This window comes from Trachemys scripta, chromosome 14 (assembly GCF_013100865.1).
Source record: "Trachemys scripta elegans isolate TJP31775 chromosome 14, CAS_Tse_1.0, whole genome shotgun sequence".
NCBI lineage: Eukaryota > Metazoa > Chordata > Testudines > Emydidae > Trachemys > Trachemys scripta.
In genome coordinates, this window is record NC_048311.1 from 32,989,417 (window position 1) to 33,005,438 (window position 16,022).

At 43.2% G+C, this 16,022-nt stretch overlaps 1 protein-coding gene across 3 annotated transcripts in view; it reads right to left on the bottom strand.

Moving 5' to 3' along the window:
* The window catches only part of RPTOR (regulatory associated protein of MTOR complex 1), a 289,467-nt gene that overhangs the window by 99,843 nt on the left and 173,602 nt on the right, over positions 1-16,022 (bottom strand). For all 3 annotated transcript variants that reach the window (XM_034789588.1, XM_034789587.1, XM_034789589.1), the window contains exons 10-11: positions 9,494-9,569; positions 3,298-3,399 (exon numbers count right to left, since the gene is read on the bottom strand). In XM_034789588.1, coding sequence (XP_034645479.1) covers positions 3,298-3,399; positions 9,494-9,569 — 178 coding nt within the window. The remainder of the gene's footprint in view (positions 1-3,297; positions 3,400-9,493; positions 9,570-16,022) is intronic.

Here is a 16,022-nt window from a genome sequence, read left to right on the forward strand (position 1 = left end):
ATGGCAGAAGCTCCCTGATTTGGCTCCACAATTTGCCCCCTCATTCCCCCCCATTATTTGGTGGTCTTCCACTTTAAAAGTTAAACAACAGTAACTAATACTGCCTGGGTCATGCTTCATACTGCGGCCCACGAGAGTGACACTAAGGTTCATGCGGAGGGCCAGAAGGAAAGGATGGCATTTGTGTGAGGCTACAGACAGCATACTGACCTTTCACCTCTTAATAATGCTCCAATCCCAATATAGGTCAAAAGAGAAAGGACTTTGGTCATCGCACCCTAGCTGGCATCTGTCGACACCATAAAACCGCTTATAATTTGGCACAATTAGCAGTGTGCTCAGAAGAGGCCTGGCATTAGTATCAGGGAGTGCTGTTCTAGACAGTAGCAGAGATTAGAGGGGGTAGGGCAGGACAGGACAGAGTAAGAGAGGGTGGTGCAGGCTAGGTGTAAGGTGCATTGGCAGAGAAAGCTGAGAGCAGGTAGGCTGTGCATATTAGTCCCTTTCATAAGAATTAAATAAATCCACAAATTCTGTCAAAGACAGGAAAAAAATTAGATGCAATTTTGAAAGGGTTTCTAAATGATCATGCATCTTACTGCTGTTAATATCACAGAGGCATGTATAAAATAAAATATCTCCAAGATTTAATTAAACTTGCAATTCATTATCTGAGAAAAGTATCGGGGTCTCTTTTATGCACTTTCCTGAAGCAAAGCGACACAATGACCTGAAGACAAAAGTGATATGGACACAGGAGCCTTGTGACAATAATGATATGAGCTTAAAAGAAACCAGGAGGAAGATATTGCTGTAAGAACTGCATCTTCATACCAACTGCATAGGGGTAATCTCTCCATTCCCTAAAAGGATACAACATCATTTCTAACCAGAAGAGGGGGGCTGCAGGGGCATTTAGAGGTCTGGATTACAAATCAGTTTGGTTTGTTAGATCCAACAACTACACACAGGACCGGCCCCAGGGTTTTTGCCACCCCAAGCGGCGGGAAAAAAAAAAAAAAAAGCTGCAGTTGCGATCGGCGGCACTCCAGCAGCAGCTCCACCGCGCCGCTTTCTTCTTCGGCAGGAATTCGGCGGCAGGTGCTTCCCTCCAAGAGGGACCCGCTGCCGAATTGCCGCCGAACAGCCCGATGTGCCGCTGTCCCAAGCACCTGCTTGCTGGGTTGGTGCCTGGTGCTGGCCCTGACTACACATAACTCTCAATAGCTGTCCAGCAACAGGGAGCCCTGCTCAAGGTTAGAGGCAGGCAGCATTTTGAAATCTGGAGCACCAAGCTGATAAGGAGGGAAGTGGATCTGAAAAAGCCAAGGAAGCCTGAGCATGCAAGTTGCAGTGCTGCCTAGGCATGGGAGGATAATTGATGGATAATGGGGTCCAGGCGTTAGCATTAAAGCTCCGAGGTAATGCAGGATAGAAGAAATCAGGTCAATCCAGCAGCAGCTGCTGCCATTATTATAGGGCAACACTGCATGAAACAAAAACTTGCTCTGCATCTCCTATTTACCTCCATGGGGCAAGTGTTAATCCTGTCCATCTGCACTCTCACAGCCTGGAAAAGAAGTGCCTCAGCAAGGATTAAGAATCTACTGCTCCGGCTTGTTTCAGACTCTCAGACTGAATGAGCTAACTTTTCTCTTTGTAAAGTTCTCCTCTCGCTTTTCTCTGAATCAGAAATCTGGCTTTGTCAGATCTTCCCCCGAGAGAGCAGTGATTCTAAATGGACTGCAATGTTTATAAGTCAATAAAAGACCATTTACAAAAGGACTGTTTTCCGGTCCTCGGCAGAACCAGGTTTCCCATGTCTGGCACCATGCCTGTGGCACTCACATGCCCGTCTCTCCAGGGATACATTCACAGCAATGTACCTTTTTAGGCCACAGGGGTGCAGTTCAGTAGACATAAGATCTATGTGACACGGCATTCAAGAGGGGGTTGAAACGTGCACCCTTCCCCCTCCCAATTGTTCACTGACACATCACAACTCAAACACCAATCCCCATTTATAAAGCAGCATGTGAACACATTTCCCTCCACACACTGCAATGCTTTAACGTTTACAGTGGTCACGCTGCTCTATCCTAGGCTCACCTTTTGAGATGATGGAAGCATATTCCTGAAGCAGGTGAAATCTCAATACCGCTGCAAGATTAATTACCAGAAGAGCTTCCTAGTGCCAGCTAATTCAGTGGAAGGCAGTGGACATAATGCCAGAGAAGAAACCTGCCGGCTTCCATTGCAGTGACAGAGATAAACAGCACATCTCTTTTTCCAACCGATCTCAGCCTCAGGAGGCTCAGAAAAATGAAGATTTGGTCTCCAAAAGATTGATGGTACTGTCTGTTAGTGGGAAGGCGAGTCTTTTTCCATGATGGGGATGGAAAACAAATGTCCTTGGACATGTGGAAGACTAGGACCCCATTCCTTTGATCTATAGTTTTCTACCTAAGGGAAAAGTGACCAAAGCTGCCTTGATGAGGATTTGCATTTGGGGGTATATGAGCATGCATTTGGGGGTGTAGGTGGGCATTCTGCCTTCGCTCCCCAGGAAACTTGGTTTAAGATGAGACTCTAGGGCTCCCCAGGGTTCGCTCTGAAACTGTATTTTTCTCTTTCTATAGATGAACTCAGACCACCCCAAGCAGATAGGAAGGAGTGCAGAGGAGTAGCAGTGGCCTTCTGAGCCTCATGCCTGTGCTGCTTCCCAATACACCCCAGGTGTGATACTTTGAACCCTTTCCTATACTTGTACCAGACCCTCTTTCCCTGTTGGGGGACAGACACAGGAACCATTCACTCGTCACGTAGACTGCAGCAGCGCCTGCTTTGCAAATGCAGAAAGAAGACAACGTCCCTGCCTCACAGAACTAGCAGGTGTGATGGGAAGGTACGGGAGGAAGCAATACAGCAAATGCACCATTCTGGGAAAAAACTTTGCTGATTCACAGCTACATAGGAGAGGACGAGGGAGCTTGATGCTGTTGAAGTGCTACTAGACGACAGCAAGAATTGATATGCTTCTCTGAAGGTGTAGAGGTGGGGGGACAAAGAGGGAAGACAAATGTGTCTATCAGCAAGGGTCTAGCAAACACACAATCAAGTTCAATTAGTCCTGAATGAACCCACGTAATTTATGTACCCAAACATCATCTGGCTGAGTGCATGGCACTCGGCTGGCAGGGAAAGACATGCACGTAAACACATTCACATGCGTGCCCAGGAGTCTCAGCAGTGCCAGCTAGCTTAGCTCACTACCTGGCCCTTGCCCAGGCGACTCACCTGCAGAACTATTGGCAGTTGTTCTGGCGGGTTCCGGTTCTCCACGCCCATCGTTAGCCACACCTGGAATGCTGTTAGCTGCTCAGCAAAGAATGGGCTGTGCTGTTGGAACGAGAATAGAGAAGTGAATTTTGAGCTGTCCTCTTTATGAGGGTGTGCACCTGTGTGATGTTTGTCTGCCCCTAGACCACGTGAGACCACAGGCTTTGGCATCAATTAACTAGTATGGTGTGTTGTTCCCAACAACTATTCCTTTCAATTAAAGCACATAACTACTAAAAAGGATTTCTCAAACGCCGATCTCGTGCATCCTCACACAGCACAGGAAATATGCCCGACTCCCCTGATATAAACATTTGTTTTAAAGAAGGGCAGGGGAAAAGGAGAAATAAGGTGGGTGAAGAAGATCTCTTGAGTAAAAAGGTTTAGGGAAAATTTGAACATGTTTTTCCACATGCAGAGTAGAGAGAGCAGCAGTTAATTTATCTTCCTGTAGAGGCAGTTCCACTTATTTAATGCATGGCTCTGCCTTTGCCAAGTCCAAGGTGAAAATAATCGAGCAAGAATGAAAAAGATGTGTGCCCCTGTCTCATGCTCCCTGGGCTGCCTTACAGCTCCTCTGAAAAAGGCTGGTGATTCAAAGATGAAGTTTTGGGGCTGTATAGAGGGTTGCTTTTTACAAAAAAAAAAAAAAAAATCCCTTCATTCCCTCACATCCACTGATCCTGGTGGTGATCGGCAGAGTATCTAAAGCTTCAAGTATGCAAACAAGAAGAATCTGAAACAACTACTTATAATAATGAATTCCCTGATTCAGCAGGTAAGAGCTTAGCAATGTAGGGAAATAAGCCGGGAACTGACTTGCGGAGTACTGCAGAATGGAATCCAAGAGGAGATTGGCAGGGGGGAGGGATAGCTCAGTGGTTTGAGCTATTGGCCTGCTAAACCCAGGCTTGTGAGTTCAATCCTTGAGGGGGCCACTTAGAGATCTGGGGCAAAAATCAGTACTTGGTCCTGCTAGTGAAGGCAGGGGGCTGGACTCAATGACCTTTCAAGGTCCCTTCCAGTTCTAGGAGATAGGATATCTCCACTAATTTATAATTTAATTTATTTTTTATTTATAGATGCTATTATAGGAAAAAAGGATGAAAACACTGCTCAGTACTTGGAAAACATTTGAGATAACTGTACACAGGACCAACCTGAATAAAGGAATCTGGAATTAATCACAACTAAAAAATGTAGGGGAGTTTTCTCTAAATCTGAGCTATTCATACATTGCGTTACAAACAATAAGAATGGCTGTGTTCTGATAGAAAACTACTCAAAGAGACCACAGAGTTACAGAGTGCTAACGGAACAACTGCTTTCGAGCATTTGTAGTGAGAACTGTGCTGGTCTCTGTCCCTAGACACAAGGGGAATGGTGTGAAGGATAACCAAAAAAAGAGCAGTGGAAGTGCTAAATACTCCGAGTGGCAGAAAGTGTTACTGTGGTGGTCCTATAAACAGGGTGAGCGCCCAGGCATCCTTATAGATCAACAACAGAAATGCACAGTGTAGTCTCAGTCTGAGATTTGTCATTTTTGTGGCATATTAGACTGAGGTTATTGGTGCCTGTTTTGGAGTGCAATGTGTGTCTGTGTACAGAATATAAAGTGAGAGGCAAAGAGACAATACATTTACACTGACTGCTTCCTGAATGAGGTTAGGAACTATGCATCGCAAAAGGCAAAGAAGCAAATGAGTTAGATAGTCCTAAATTCCTCTCTATAAATCACCTTTCTACCCCATATACCCTTCCTAAAGGGGAATAGATGTGAGAGGCAGTCCACCCTACAATTTCAGACAACTCCTTTGATCTAAGCCTATAATCCTATTGTGTGCTGGGAGTAACCCATCACAACGTGCAGGAGTAGCTCATGGCTGCTGGAGAATCTCATTCAGATCAGATCAGGGCATACTTAGTTTTAGAAAGTGGAGACACCAGAAGTGGCATTTCCTCATTGTAAAGTGCTTTCAGATCTTCAAGTGGAAAATGCTATATAGGGTAAGCACAGGGTATTATCAATTTGTACTTGATAGTTGTGAGTGGGGTAGGCTTAAAGGGCAAGTTCATCTTGGCACTCATGGATTTTCAATACTTTTAATTTCTCTTTGCAGGGGAAATCAGTCATTTGTCTGGGATTTAATTCTAACCCCTGTGGGACCAGGAAGATGTAAAACATTGGCACAAAATGCATTGCCATTTAGGGTGACCAGACAGCAAATGTGAAAAATTAGGTCAGGACTGGGGGGGTAATAGGAGTCTATATAAGATAAAGACCCAAAAATCAGGACTGTCCCTATAAAATTGGGACATCTGGTCACCCTATTGCCATTTAACTCAGCTGTGACACTAAGGGGTTCATGACAACTTGCCAGTCAGCATGGCAGGATCCCCTGCTCTAGATTCTCTTGGAAGAACAATTCCTTTTGCCTTATGTCACGTAAGGCTTGCAATACAAACGGGCTGTGAGAAAGGGCCAGCTATAGGACACAACAGCTTCCAGAATAGAACTCCATTGGGAAAAAGAACCTTCAAAGCACATTCAAGTGTGCATGCGCACACCACTCCAACATGCTTCTTCCCTGTAAGAATGTGTCTAGACTACAGGCTCCTCTCCAGCAGATAACCCCGTTTTTCCAGCTTTGACTAGAGGAGAATACTCAGAAGTCAGTGGCTTATGTTTTTTATAATATGCTTTTGAAACAAAACAGCCCTGAAGAAGAGATTATCAATTACTTTATCCAGGGCTGGACTGGAATCTAAACCCACAGTGGCCAAAAAGGCCAGAATACAAATGGTAGCTCAGTAATCCTCTGACTCTCACTAGAGCATTTGACATCTGAGACACTGATTGCTGTTCCTGCCAGCCCCGTTATGAAACAGACTGATTAACCTTAATAAAACTTCCCCCGCCCTGCATTAAACAACAATTTCTTATAGGATTAGCATTGGCTGGCAGCAGCTAACCTTGTCTGATATACAATGCTTACAATGCTTCCTGCTGGGTATAAAGCAGAGGTTGGAGGGCAGAATGTTTATTTAGAAAACAAGGAATTGATCAAGGATGTTCAGCTGTCTTTCCATTTCAATCATTTGTCAAAGCTTCGCAGTAGAAAGCAAAGCCCCTTCCACCTCCTCCCAAACTGAAAAAATAAGCTTCACCTTCTTTATGTCTGTTTGACAAAGCAACACCCTCCTTCCTCTTGCAAGCTATACAGCCAGCCTTGGCCATATCAGACTTACAACACGGCATTGACTGGAGCTTGGAGGATGGCTTGTTTTCACTTCTGATTGTCTTGCTTAGGTTGTAAAGTGAATAGAGTTTGCTGGCTTCTTACCTAGTCCCTGGTGGATATTTCTCTGTTCTCACCCCTGAAACAGGCCCCCTCTTCACTGTAAGTCAGCTGAACTGGCAGGCAGTTTTCAGATGCCCAAGACTGCCACAGGGGCATATTATGTGCACTATCAGAGCAGTGTCACAGAACTGCAATAGCAGGGGGCAATGACATTTATTGCTATTTTACAATACAGAGTACGTATAGAAAAGGGACGGGAATTAAAGGGTGTGTGAGCATTTACCAGCTTCACTCCCAAAAGAGCCAAAGTGTTTGTGCTGCATTCAGGCACTTGGATACAACTTCAGCCACTAAACCTACTGGGAAAATACAATTTGATAATATGCATGGACAGCAAGGTCATTACTGTAGAAACTCATTTTATTCCACGTGTGTGTGGAAGGCCGAAATCCAAAATACAAGTGTTACTAAAGGTTATACCCCATCCCTGGATACTTAGTATCATTCAAGATCCATATCCTAGGACACATTAAAACTCCTTGCATGGAAGGTTTTAGAGAAAATCATTTATGTTTCAAAGTAAATACCAGTTTCATTTCACTTGCTAAGCTGACTAGTGTTCATTTACATTAATCTATTATGGATTTATGCTATATAGATTTTGAGGTTATATTCTGGAATCTATTCAAACTGGTTGTACAGAAAGTCAAACTACCCGCAATAGGGCTAAGCAAAGATTTCTCTTCTGATTGTTTGTTTCAACTTTAACGGCCATTTAGCTTGCATGGGAATAGCTAGTTTAAAACCACACAAATTTGCATATTATCAGAGTTACTCTCTCTGAACCAGCTCAATCACAAAAGGAGTCTAGCAAATGCAGTACTTTATTCTCATAAATCTACACTGGGCTCTCAGCCAGTCACTGTAATGTATCTGGATGCATTGCAGCTCAGATCCTGCTATACCTACTGAGATACAGAGTTTGCTATATAGCTATATTGCCTCTCTTATAAACTTACATTAGGATCCTAGCCCTAGAAAATGGAAGACAGACTGCAAGGCTTTTTATCTCTGTCTGCAACACTTCAACTCTCATCCTGTTTCTTCTGTCTTGATTACAGCAATCTCCAGGCATGTCTGCACTGCAAGAAAACACTGCAGCTGGTCTAAGTCCTCTGACTTGGTCTCTGGGGCTCGTGCTGCAGGGCTATAAAATTGCAGAGTGGCTGTTTGGGCTTGACCTGGAGCCCAGGCTCTGAGACCCCACGAGTGGGGAGGGTCCCAGAGCCCAGGCAGGAGCCTAAATCCGAATGTCTACACTACAATTTTATAGCCCCAAAACCTGTGCCTCGTGAGCCCAAGTCAGGTGATGTGAGCCAGCCATGGGGGTTTTATTGCAGTGCAGAAATACCGACCTTCTCTCTGGCCTTTCTGACAGCAACCTGCTCCCTCTCAGGTCCAGTCAAACTGCTGCGGAGATAATCTGTGAACGTTACCAAAGGCACCACCATCCCAGTCTGTGAAGCTTACAGTCAAGAGAGACTGACAATACAAAAACACACTGGGAACCTCAGAGCAATGTATTAATTTATCAGCTTCTTCGGATTTGTTTTAAAACATGGATGACAACAATTTATCACTAATCAAAAATTAAATTTATCAATTCATCATCTAAAAATTATGAAACTAGGAGTAGGCAGGGAATGTAGGTAGAACTATTCAAACAATGGGTCTGATTAACAAAATAAGTTATTGGGAAAGGTCATTGAAACAGAGCATGAACAAGTAAAAAACACCTCCATCTGTTTCTGGAAAAGGAGGAGATAGATCAGATAAGAAAGAAAACTGGGGTTAAGAGCAAACAAAAACGTTAGCTGGGAAAGATGTCAGAGTCTCTTACGTTCTTGGATTTGAAAACTGCTATAGGCATGTCAAAACCAAAATAATCCCATATAGGAAACCCATATTTACTTTCCTCCAGTGACTATAATGGAGTTCATCCTCGAGTCTATCCGAACATTACGACCAACCAGACTGTAATAGTCATTATTAAAAGGTTTCCATTCAGGAGGCATCAGAAGAACATCAAGAGAAACCCATCCCATCTATAGGAATATGGGACAAATTTTATGTTAAAACATTCTGGCTCTTCGCTGCTTGAGATAATCGAAAGGGCAGCAACAAATGTAGTGAATCTCATTAATGAGACCACTTTTACTGAGTCACCTCCTGTTCTAAAGAAATGGTGTGAAGTACCCCCAAACTTACCAAGTACAACTTTGCTCTGTATTATTTGAAGACACCTCCATTAAACAATTCATTTTTGCAGGTTTTTACATGGTTATTAAAAATGATTAAATTGTAAAATCACAGTGGTGTGCTGTATTAGTAGAAAGCTCACGTCACTGAGCTTTTTCAAATGTCAGAGGCCAGACCTAGAATCTACAGGTTTCTGCCAGTAAGAATTTCTTCCTCCCCACCAATTTTTAAAACAATGAAAACTGGCATTGAACAGAAGAAACCCTCACCTCAACTTAATTATGACATCTCACTAAGAGAGTTCTAAAGTATATGTGCACATATCACTCCATATGCCTATACGAGCAAGGTCTCTGAATTCAAATGCATTCACTCATTCAGAAATGTTATATGCTAATGAAAGATTTTAAACTGACCCTAAACCTACTCCTTTAAATTAGATGATTGGCAGTTTATGATCTCCCAGGAAATGTAAGCTCCACCCAGTCCTAGTTCCTTGGCTGCAAGAATTCCAGACTTAATAAAAAAGGAGATTTCATGGGCTGGAACATTGACTAATGGACACAGCACATTTCAATGCCTGAGTAACTTACCCGAAATGCAGTTCCTTCCTCTATGATTGTTGGTAATTGGGAAAGGCAAATATCAACTGCGAGGTCCCAAGCTTGCCTGGAGAAACAAGTGAGAGACAGGTCATCCTGGAATATGAGTATACAATACTGGGAGAAGTCTGAACTGCTGATTATTAGAGGATGGACAACTTATAGAGATACCAAACTGGCTTAGTTAATATGTAATAGCTCTTCAATTCTCAGGAGGCCAGTTCGTACTCATGCAAAGCGGTGACAGCAGCCCTTGTCCAGAATCACAACACACCGCACAATCTCAGTAAGCATACTACTTCTATATAAAGACTAAATTCCCTCTAATCTAAAAGGCAGGCACTTATTTGATGTTCTACTTTTCTGCCCATGTGTTTATATGGCACAACAGGTGTATTTTTATAAACTGAAAAAATAACAATCCTGGATTGACTGTAAATTGGAAGGAGGAAGTTCTTACATTACAACTCCACTGTTCAGTGAGACCTGTAGTTAGTTGGCACATTTCTAGCACAATTCAAAGGTAAAAAAACATGGAACTCCCACTGACATTAATGGAGTCTGGCATCTTGTTGCTCATGTGCGACACTGTATGACTGCCACTTAGTACTTCCAGGGCTTGGCAGACACACAACTCTTCATGGAATGTTGATATTAACTATCTACTTAACTAGAAAACGAATCTGTGCCTGCTCTTGTTTTAACTGGAACAGCCACTTTTTAAAGTGAACTTTCATGTTCTCATTATCAAATTCTCATTGCTGTCTTATTAATATCCACCAGCAGGGGACAGCTCCAACATGACCCATAATCCTAAAGCACACACTTCTAAGGTGCCGAGTACATCCTTTCGAAGATTAGCTTCCAGTCTATTAGGCATGCCAATATGCTTCATCAAGAATTACTCCTGTTGACAGGCCCTGCGAGTCACAACTCACTAATACACTGACAGGATCATGATAAAGCTTCTCTTCAAAACTCTAGACTTGGAAATTCTGTACTGTTGAAGGGTGGCCTTATCTGCATTAATCCTACTCTGATCTGGGTTTTGCATGGCTACCTTGTTTAAGGAGATTTGTTGTACACATTTGTGCTGGTGATACGTATACAATGAGCCAAGGAAAAACATAGGGAAATAGTTGAAAGATCTTAGGGATCAGTCTTGTTAAGTTGTACACTGTAACAGAAGTTTTATGGGGGAGGGACTTGGAAATCTACCAGAAGTGACTAATTATCAAGCAACTGCTCAAAAGGCATCCAGTGTTTTTTATGGGTACGCAATAGAAGGGGAATTAATGCCCTTGAAATGAGGCAAGTTACTCGGGCAAGAGGTAAGTCAGCACTGGCCAAACTGCCAGTATACCACCCTTGGCAAAGTGCTGATTTCACAAGTGTTTCATATTTTCATAGAATTTAAGGCCAGAAGGGACCACTAGATCATCTACTCTGACCTCCCGCATATCGAAGGTCATTAAAGTTCACTCAGATATCCCTATATTAATCCCAATTATTTTAGTTAGACTAAAGCATTTCAGTCCTACAGAGACCACATTGTTGTGTGCCACAGGCGGAGAACAGAAGGGGCCAATGCCTGAAACAGCAAGGAATTGATTAGTTGAGACAAACCGAGAGGATCCTAGCAGAGAAAGGCTCCATGCCACAGAGGAAAGTGTAAACCCCCTAAAGTCTTTGCCATTCTAACTTGGGGGAAATTCCCAGGCAACCAGTTTGATCCTGAGAATGTAAGCAAGACACATCAGCCAGATATTTAGGAAAGAGGATTCTCTGTACCACTTCAGAGCACTGATCCATCCCATCTCCAGCTGTGGTCAATCTCTGATGTTTCAGAGAAAGGCACCAACCCAAATACATTTGAAAAATTGTGCCTCAAGGGAAAAATTCCTTCCTGACATCTGCAGGCAACTGGCTGGAGCTCTGAAGCATGGGATTTGATTACAGTTATCTTATTGCAAAGCTTCAAGTCTTACCAGTATGTTAAGGGCAATGTAGGCAGCCATGTTCTTCCAAGGGCCTACGAAGGACAAGGATGAACAGGAAGATTCACAGATTCCAAGGCTAGCTGCCCCAATGAGCATAGGTCATAAAATTTCTCCCAGCAGCTGGATTAAAGCATATATTTTAGCAAGATTTCTAATCTCATTTTAAAGACTTCAAGGAAAGTCAAGTCAACCAATTCCCCTGGTAAACTGTTCCAATGTTTTATCACCCTCACTGCTAGGAAATTACATCTTATTTCAAGGTTGAATTTGTCTAACTTCAGCTTGCACCCACTGGAACTTGTTACACCGTTAATGGTAAGATTGAAAAGCCCCACCCCACCCCACTCAATGTCTTTTTCACATATAATTCCTAGACACAGTGATCAAGTCACCTCTTTGTCTTCCCTTCTATAAACTGAATAAATCAAGCTCCTCACACCCCACACGACAAAAAATAATCTAGCCCCTGGATTATTCTGCTTGATATTCCCCTGTTTATACATCCAAGTATTGCATTAGCCTTTTCACTACAGAACTGCACTGAGAGCTCATGTTGATGTGATTATCTACCTAAGTCACTGCTTTCCAATACACAGTCTCCCATCCTGTAAGTAACCACCTGCATTCTTTGTTCCCAGATGTACTTTCTTGCATATGGCTATATTAACATACATTTTGTTGGATTGTGACCATTGAACCAGGTGATTCAGATCACTAACAGTAACCTGTCCTCCTCATTATTTACTAGACCACCAATAGTTGTGTCATCTGCAAACTTTACCAGCAAAGATTTTATATCATTGTCTAGATTGTTGATAATATAAAATAGCATTGGACGAAGAACCAGTTCCTGTGGGACCCTGACAGAAACAGCTCCGCTCATTGCTATCCCCCCATTAACAACTACATTCCGAGATCTGTCAGCAAAACAGTTTTTAATCCATCTAACGTGTGCCCTGTTAATTCCATATGATTCAAGTTTAATACAAATGTCATGTGGTACTAAGGGCTTGACCACTTGGAGGCAGCGTGTAAATCTACAGCGCACTAAGTCACTGTTTGGCCCTGCTACCATGCACTAAAAGTTCGCTGGGAAATAGCAGCTTGTCAAAGCACACCACGGAACTTTTCATGCATGGCAGACTAGTGTGCTGTAAACTTACATTCCAGTTTGCCACGCACTAAGTGTCCGTGTGGACAAGCACTTAATCAAATGCCTTGGAGAAATCTAAGTATACTATGTCAATACCATTGCCTTTGTCAACAAGACCTGTAATCTTGTTAAATTAACAGGTCTGTTTGACAAGACCTACCTGCAGTGAAACCATGCTGACTGGCATTCATTGTATTTTTAGCCACTAATGCTTTGTTAAAAGTGTTCCAAATTAATCATTCCATTATTTTACCTGAGATCAACATCAGGTTAGCCAGTCAATAGTTCCTTTGGGATCTCTTTTATCCTTTTGTAAACAAATGTGCAGACCTCTAATTCTTTGCATTTCCCCAGTACTCCAAGATTTCTTAAAAATTAACATTAGCGGTTGGCTCAGAGAGCTCCTCAGCTAGTTCCTTCAAGACTCTTGGGTTTAAGTTACCCGGGGTCTGTTGATTTAAAAAAATTGAATAGTAGCGAATGCTGCCTTGCACCTTCCTTTATTACAGGCGATAAAGTTTCTATTTCATACACAGCATCACATGAAATGGATATACCCTCCTACTTCATTTCAAATACAGAACAGTGATCTCTATTGAACATTTACCAGCTCATCTGATGTTTTGTCACATGGGCTGCTACTCTTCTAGGGAAACATTTTCTGAAGCACCCAAGTTCCATTTTTAAAAATGTTAATGGAACTTATGCTCCAAAGTGCCCAAGTCTCTTCTGAAACATGGGATTGAGGCACTTTTGCAATGTTTATCCTCTCACCCTCTTCAAAACTCATTTAAGACATTTCTCGATTTAGCATTTGAACCCTGTCATTTTAAGATGACAGGCTAGGGACTTAAACTGCTGCACCAACACCAAAGAGTGTTTTATACAGTAACTAATTTATTCACTAGACAGAATTGCTCCTCCTTGGCTCATGGGCATAGCATTAACATCAAGAGGCTAAGCAATTTTTCTTTGTCAAGGAACATTTGCAAACGTAAGACTAGAGGTGATAATCAATAAACTGGATTTTAGTTATCTATTCTAATAACTTCTTAAATCTTAATAATCCCCCTGCACTACCAAGCAGAGATACTACTGGAAGAGCAATTCACTAGGAGAGTCCATTTCATTAGCCAAACCACCAGCTGCTTACAATTAGAAAAATCTACACGTTCAGGATGAAGAAAGAATTTTTTTAAAAAAGACCTTTTTCCCATTGATCCAAAACATGTAATTTGTTTCAATAGCCCCAACCCTGCCATCCTCCTTCACCACGTTCACCTCTCACTTGGCAAAAGGCTACCAATATAATTAAGAGGTAATGGGGAGATAATCAAAACCACTTCAAGGCACAGGCAATAAATGGTTCCCACATGCTCAATAAATGCCCAGGCTGTAGGCAAAATGGTTAGTCAGAGCTGCTGAGGGAAATCTTTAGTCCTGGTTGAGGCAGAAGCAAAGTCAATTATTGTAGTTATTATATATAAGGATTCTTTGACTCCGACCAAAGGATGAGTATTTCTAACTGTAGGGGCTGAAAAGAGTCGGGGAGGCCTCCTTAAGAGAAGGGACTCTGGGCGTACGTCTACACTGCAAGAAAAGACCTGCAGCTGGCCCACAAGGGGTTGGGTCTCAGATCCTGGACTCCAGCCTGAGCCCAAACATCTATACTGCCATTGTTAGCCCTTCAGTCCGAGCCCCATGAACCTGAGCCAGTTGACCCAGGCTCTGAGATTCGGTGCCATGGGTTTTTTTATTGATGTGTAGACGTAGCCTCAGATATTAAGAGAAGCCTACATAGCACCTTTGAGATGAACTATTAAACTCTGGTTTACTAGATGAGGATGAAAAGGATCAGGGGAGGAGAAGCACAACTGTCTGAAATGTGCTGCTTATAAAGGATACTGCATAGGTCATCATTCTGCAGAGGCACAGCACAAAGGGCATGGCTAAACTACAGGCCCTACAGTGGCACAGCTGTGGTACTGCAGCTGTGCCCTATAGCACTGTAGGGTAGATGCTTCCTACAGGGACAGAAGGAGGATTTCTGTCGATGTAGGTAATCCACCTATCGAAGCAGCAGTAGCTAGTCGATGGGAGAATTCATCCGACGACCCATCCTTGTCTAAGATCAGTTTAACTACGGTGTTCGGGGAGTATGAATTTTTCACATCTTTGAGCACCATAGCCAAGTTGATCTGAATTTTAAGTGTAGACCAGGCCTCATATACTGAGCACCTCAAAGTCATTTCAGGTAAGGAGCACTAATACCTCTATAAAATTTGTCCAGAGCAGCCCTGCAGGGTCAGATCTTGAGAGTTTTAAACATGTTATCAGGAAGAACTATAGGGCATTTGAAAAGAGATTTCAGCAGATTAAAGCCAAATCTCTTTTTAGACTTCTAAAAACAGATCATTAAAAATCAATGCAGCCACATCAGCCAATATTCAATCTTCCTGAAAAGTGAAATCGCCAATATCAAATTTCAATATGACTGCCTTTTGCAGTCTAGAGAGCTACCGATTAACGTTAATTGCTTCATGGACGCACACAATCCAACTACTTACAACACACACACCCCCTCCCAAGAACAGTGTCTTTGCTGAAACTTTAAAAAAATACAAACAATACTGTTCGGACTGAAGCCAGCACTGTATTATTTCCAATTGCCAAAAAGACACCAGCAAGTTATTTTCTAATCGTTTACTTGTGTCTTTGTTTAGAGAATGAACCCACTGTGTAGGTAAAAACATACTTCACTAAAAGGGCATTGGGGAAGTCCAGAAAAAGAACGATAAAAGGACATGGGCGATTAAATGTGGGTGGGGAAACCAGAGCGATTTAGGTTCTACCCAGGGGGAAATAAAGACCATTAAGGAGAAGAGGTAATGACTGAAGTTTTCAGATTACCAAGAGGGAAAGCGAAGGCAGGCAATCTGAATTTTTAGATACACTCTCTGAGTAGGGTGACCAGACGTCCCGATTTTATCGGGACTGTCCCAATATTTCTTTGTTTGTCCCACGTCCCGACTGACGTGCGGTTGGGACACGGGACAAACAAGGAAATGCTCCAGAGCCCAGAAGTGCTCGTGCCCCTCCCGCCCCCTCCTCCCCCAGTTGGCTCCCTCCCCGAATTCCCGCCTCTTCCCCAGGCTCACCATTCCTTCTCCCTCCACAAGCTCTGGAGGGAGGCCCGGGAGACGAAGGGGAAGCGCGGGGCCGGGGTGAGTGAGAGTCCGGCCTGGCCCCGAGCAGGCAGGACTCAGTCGGGCGGTAGGGAGAGGAGGAGGGAGGGGGGCGGCCTGCAGGGCCAGGCGGTGGCTGTTCTCCCCCCCCGGGCAGTGGGACTCGGGAAAAAGGGGGGAAA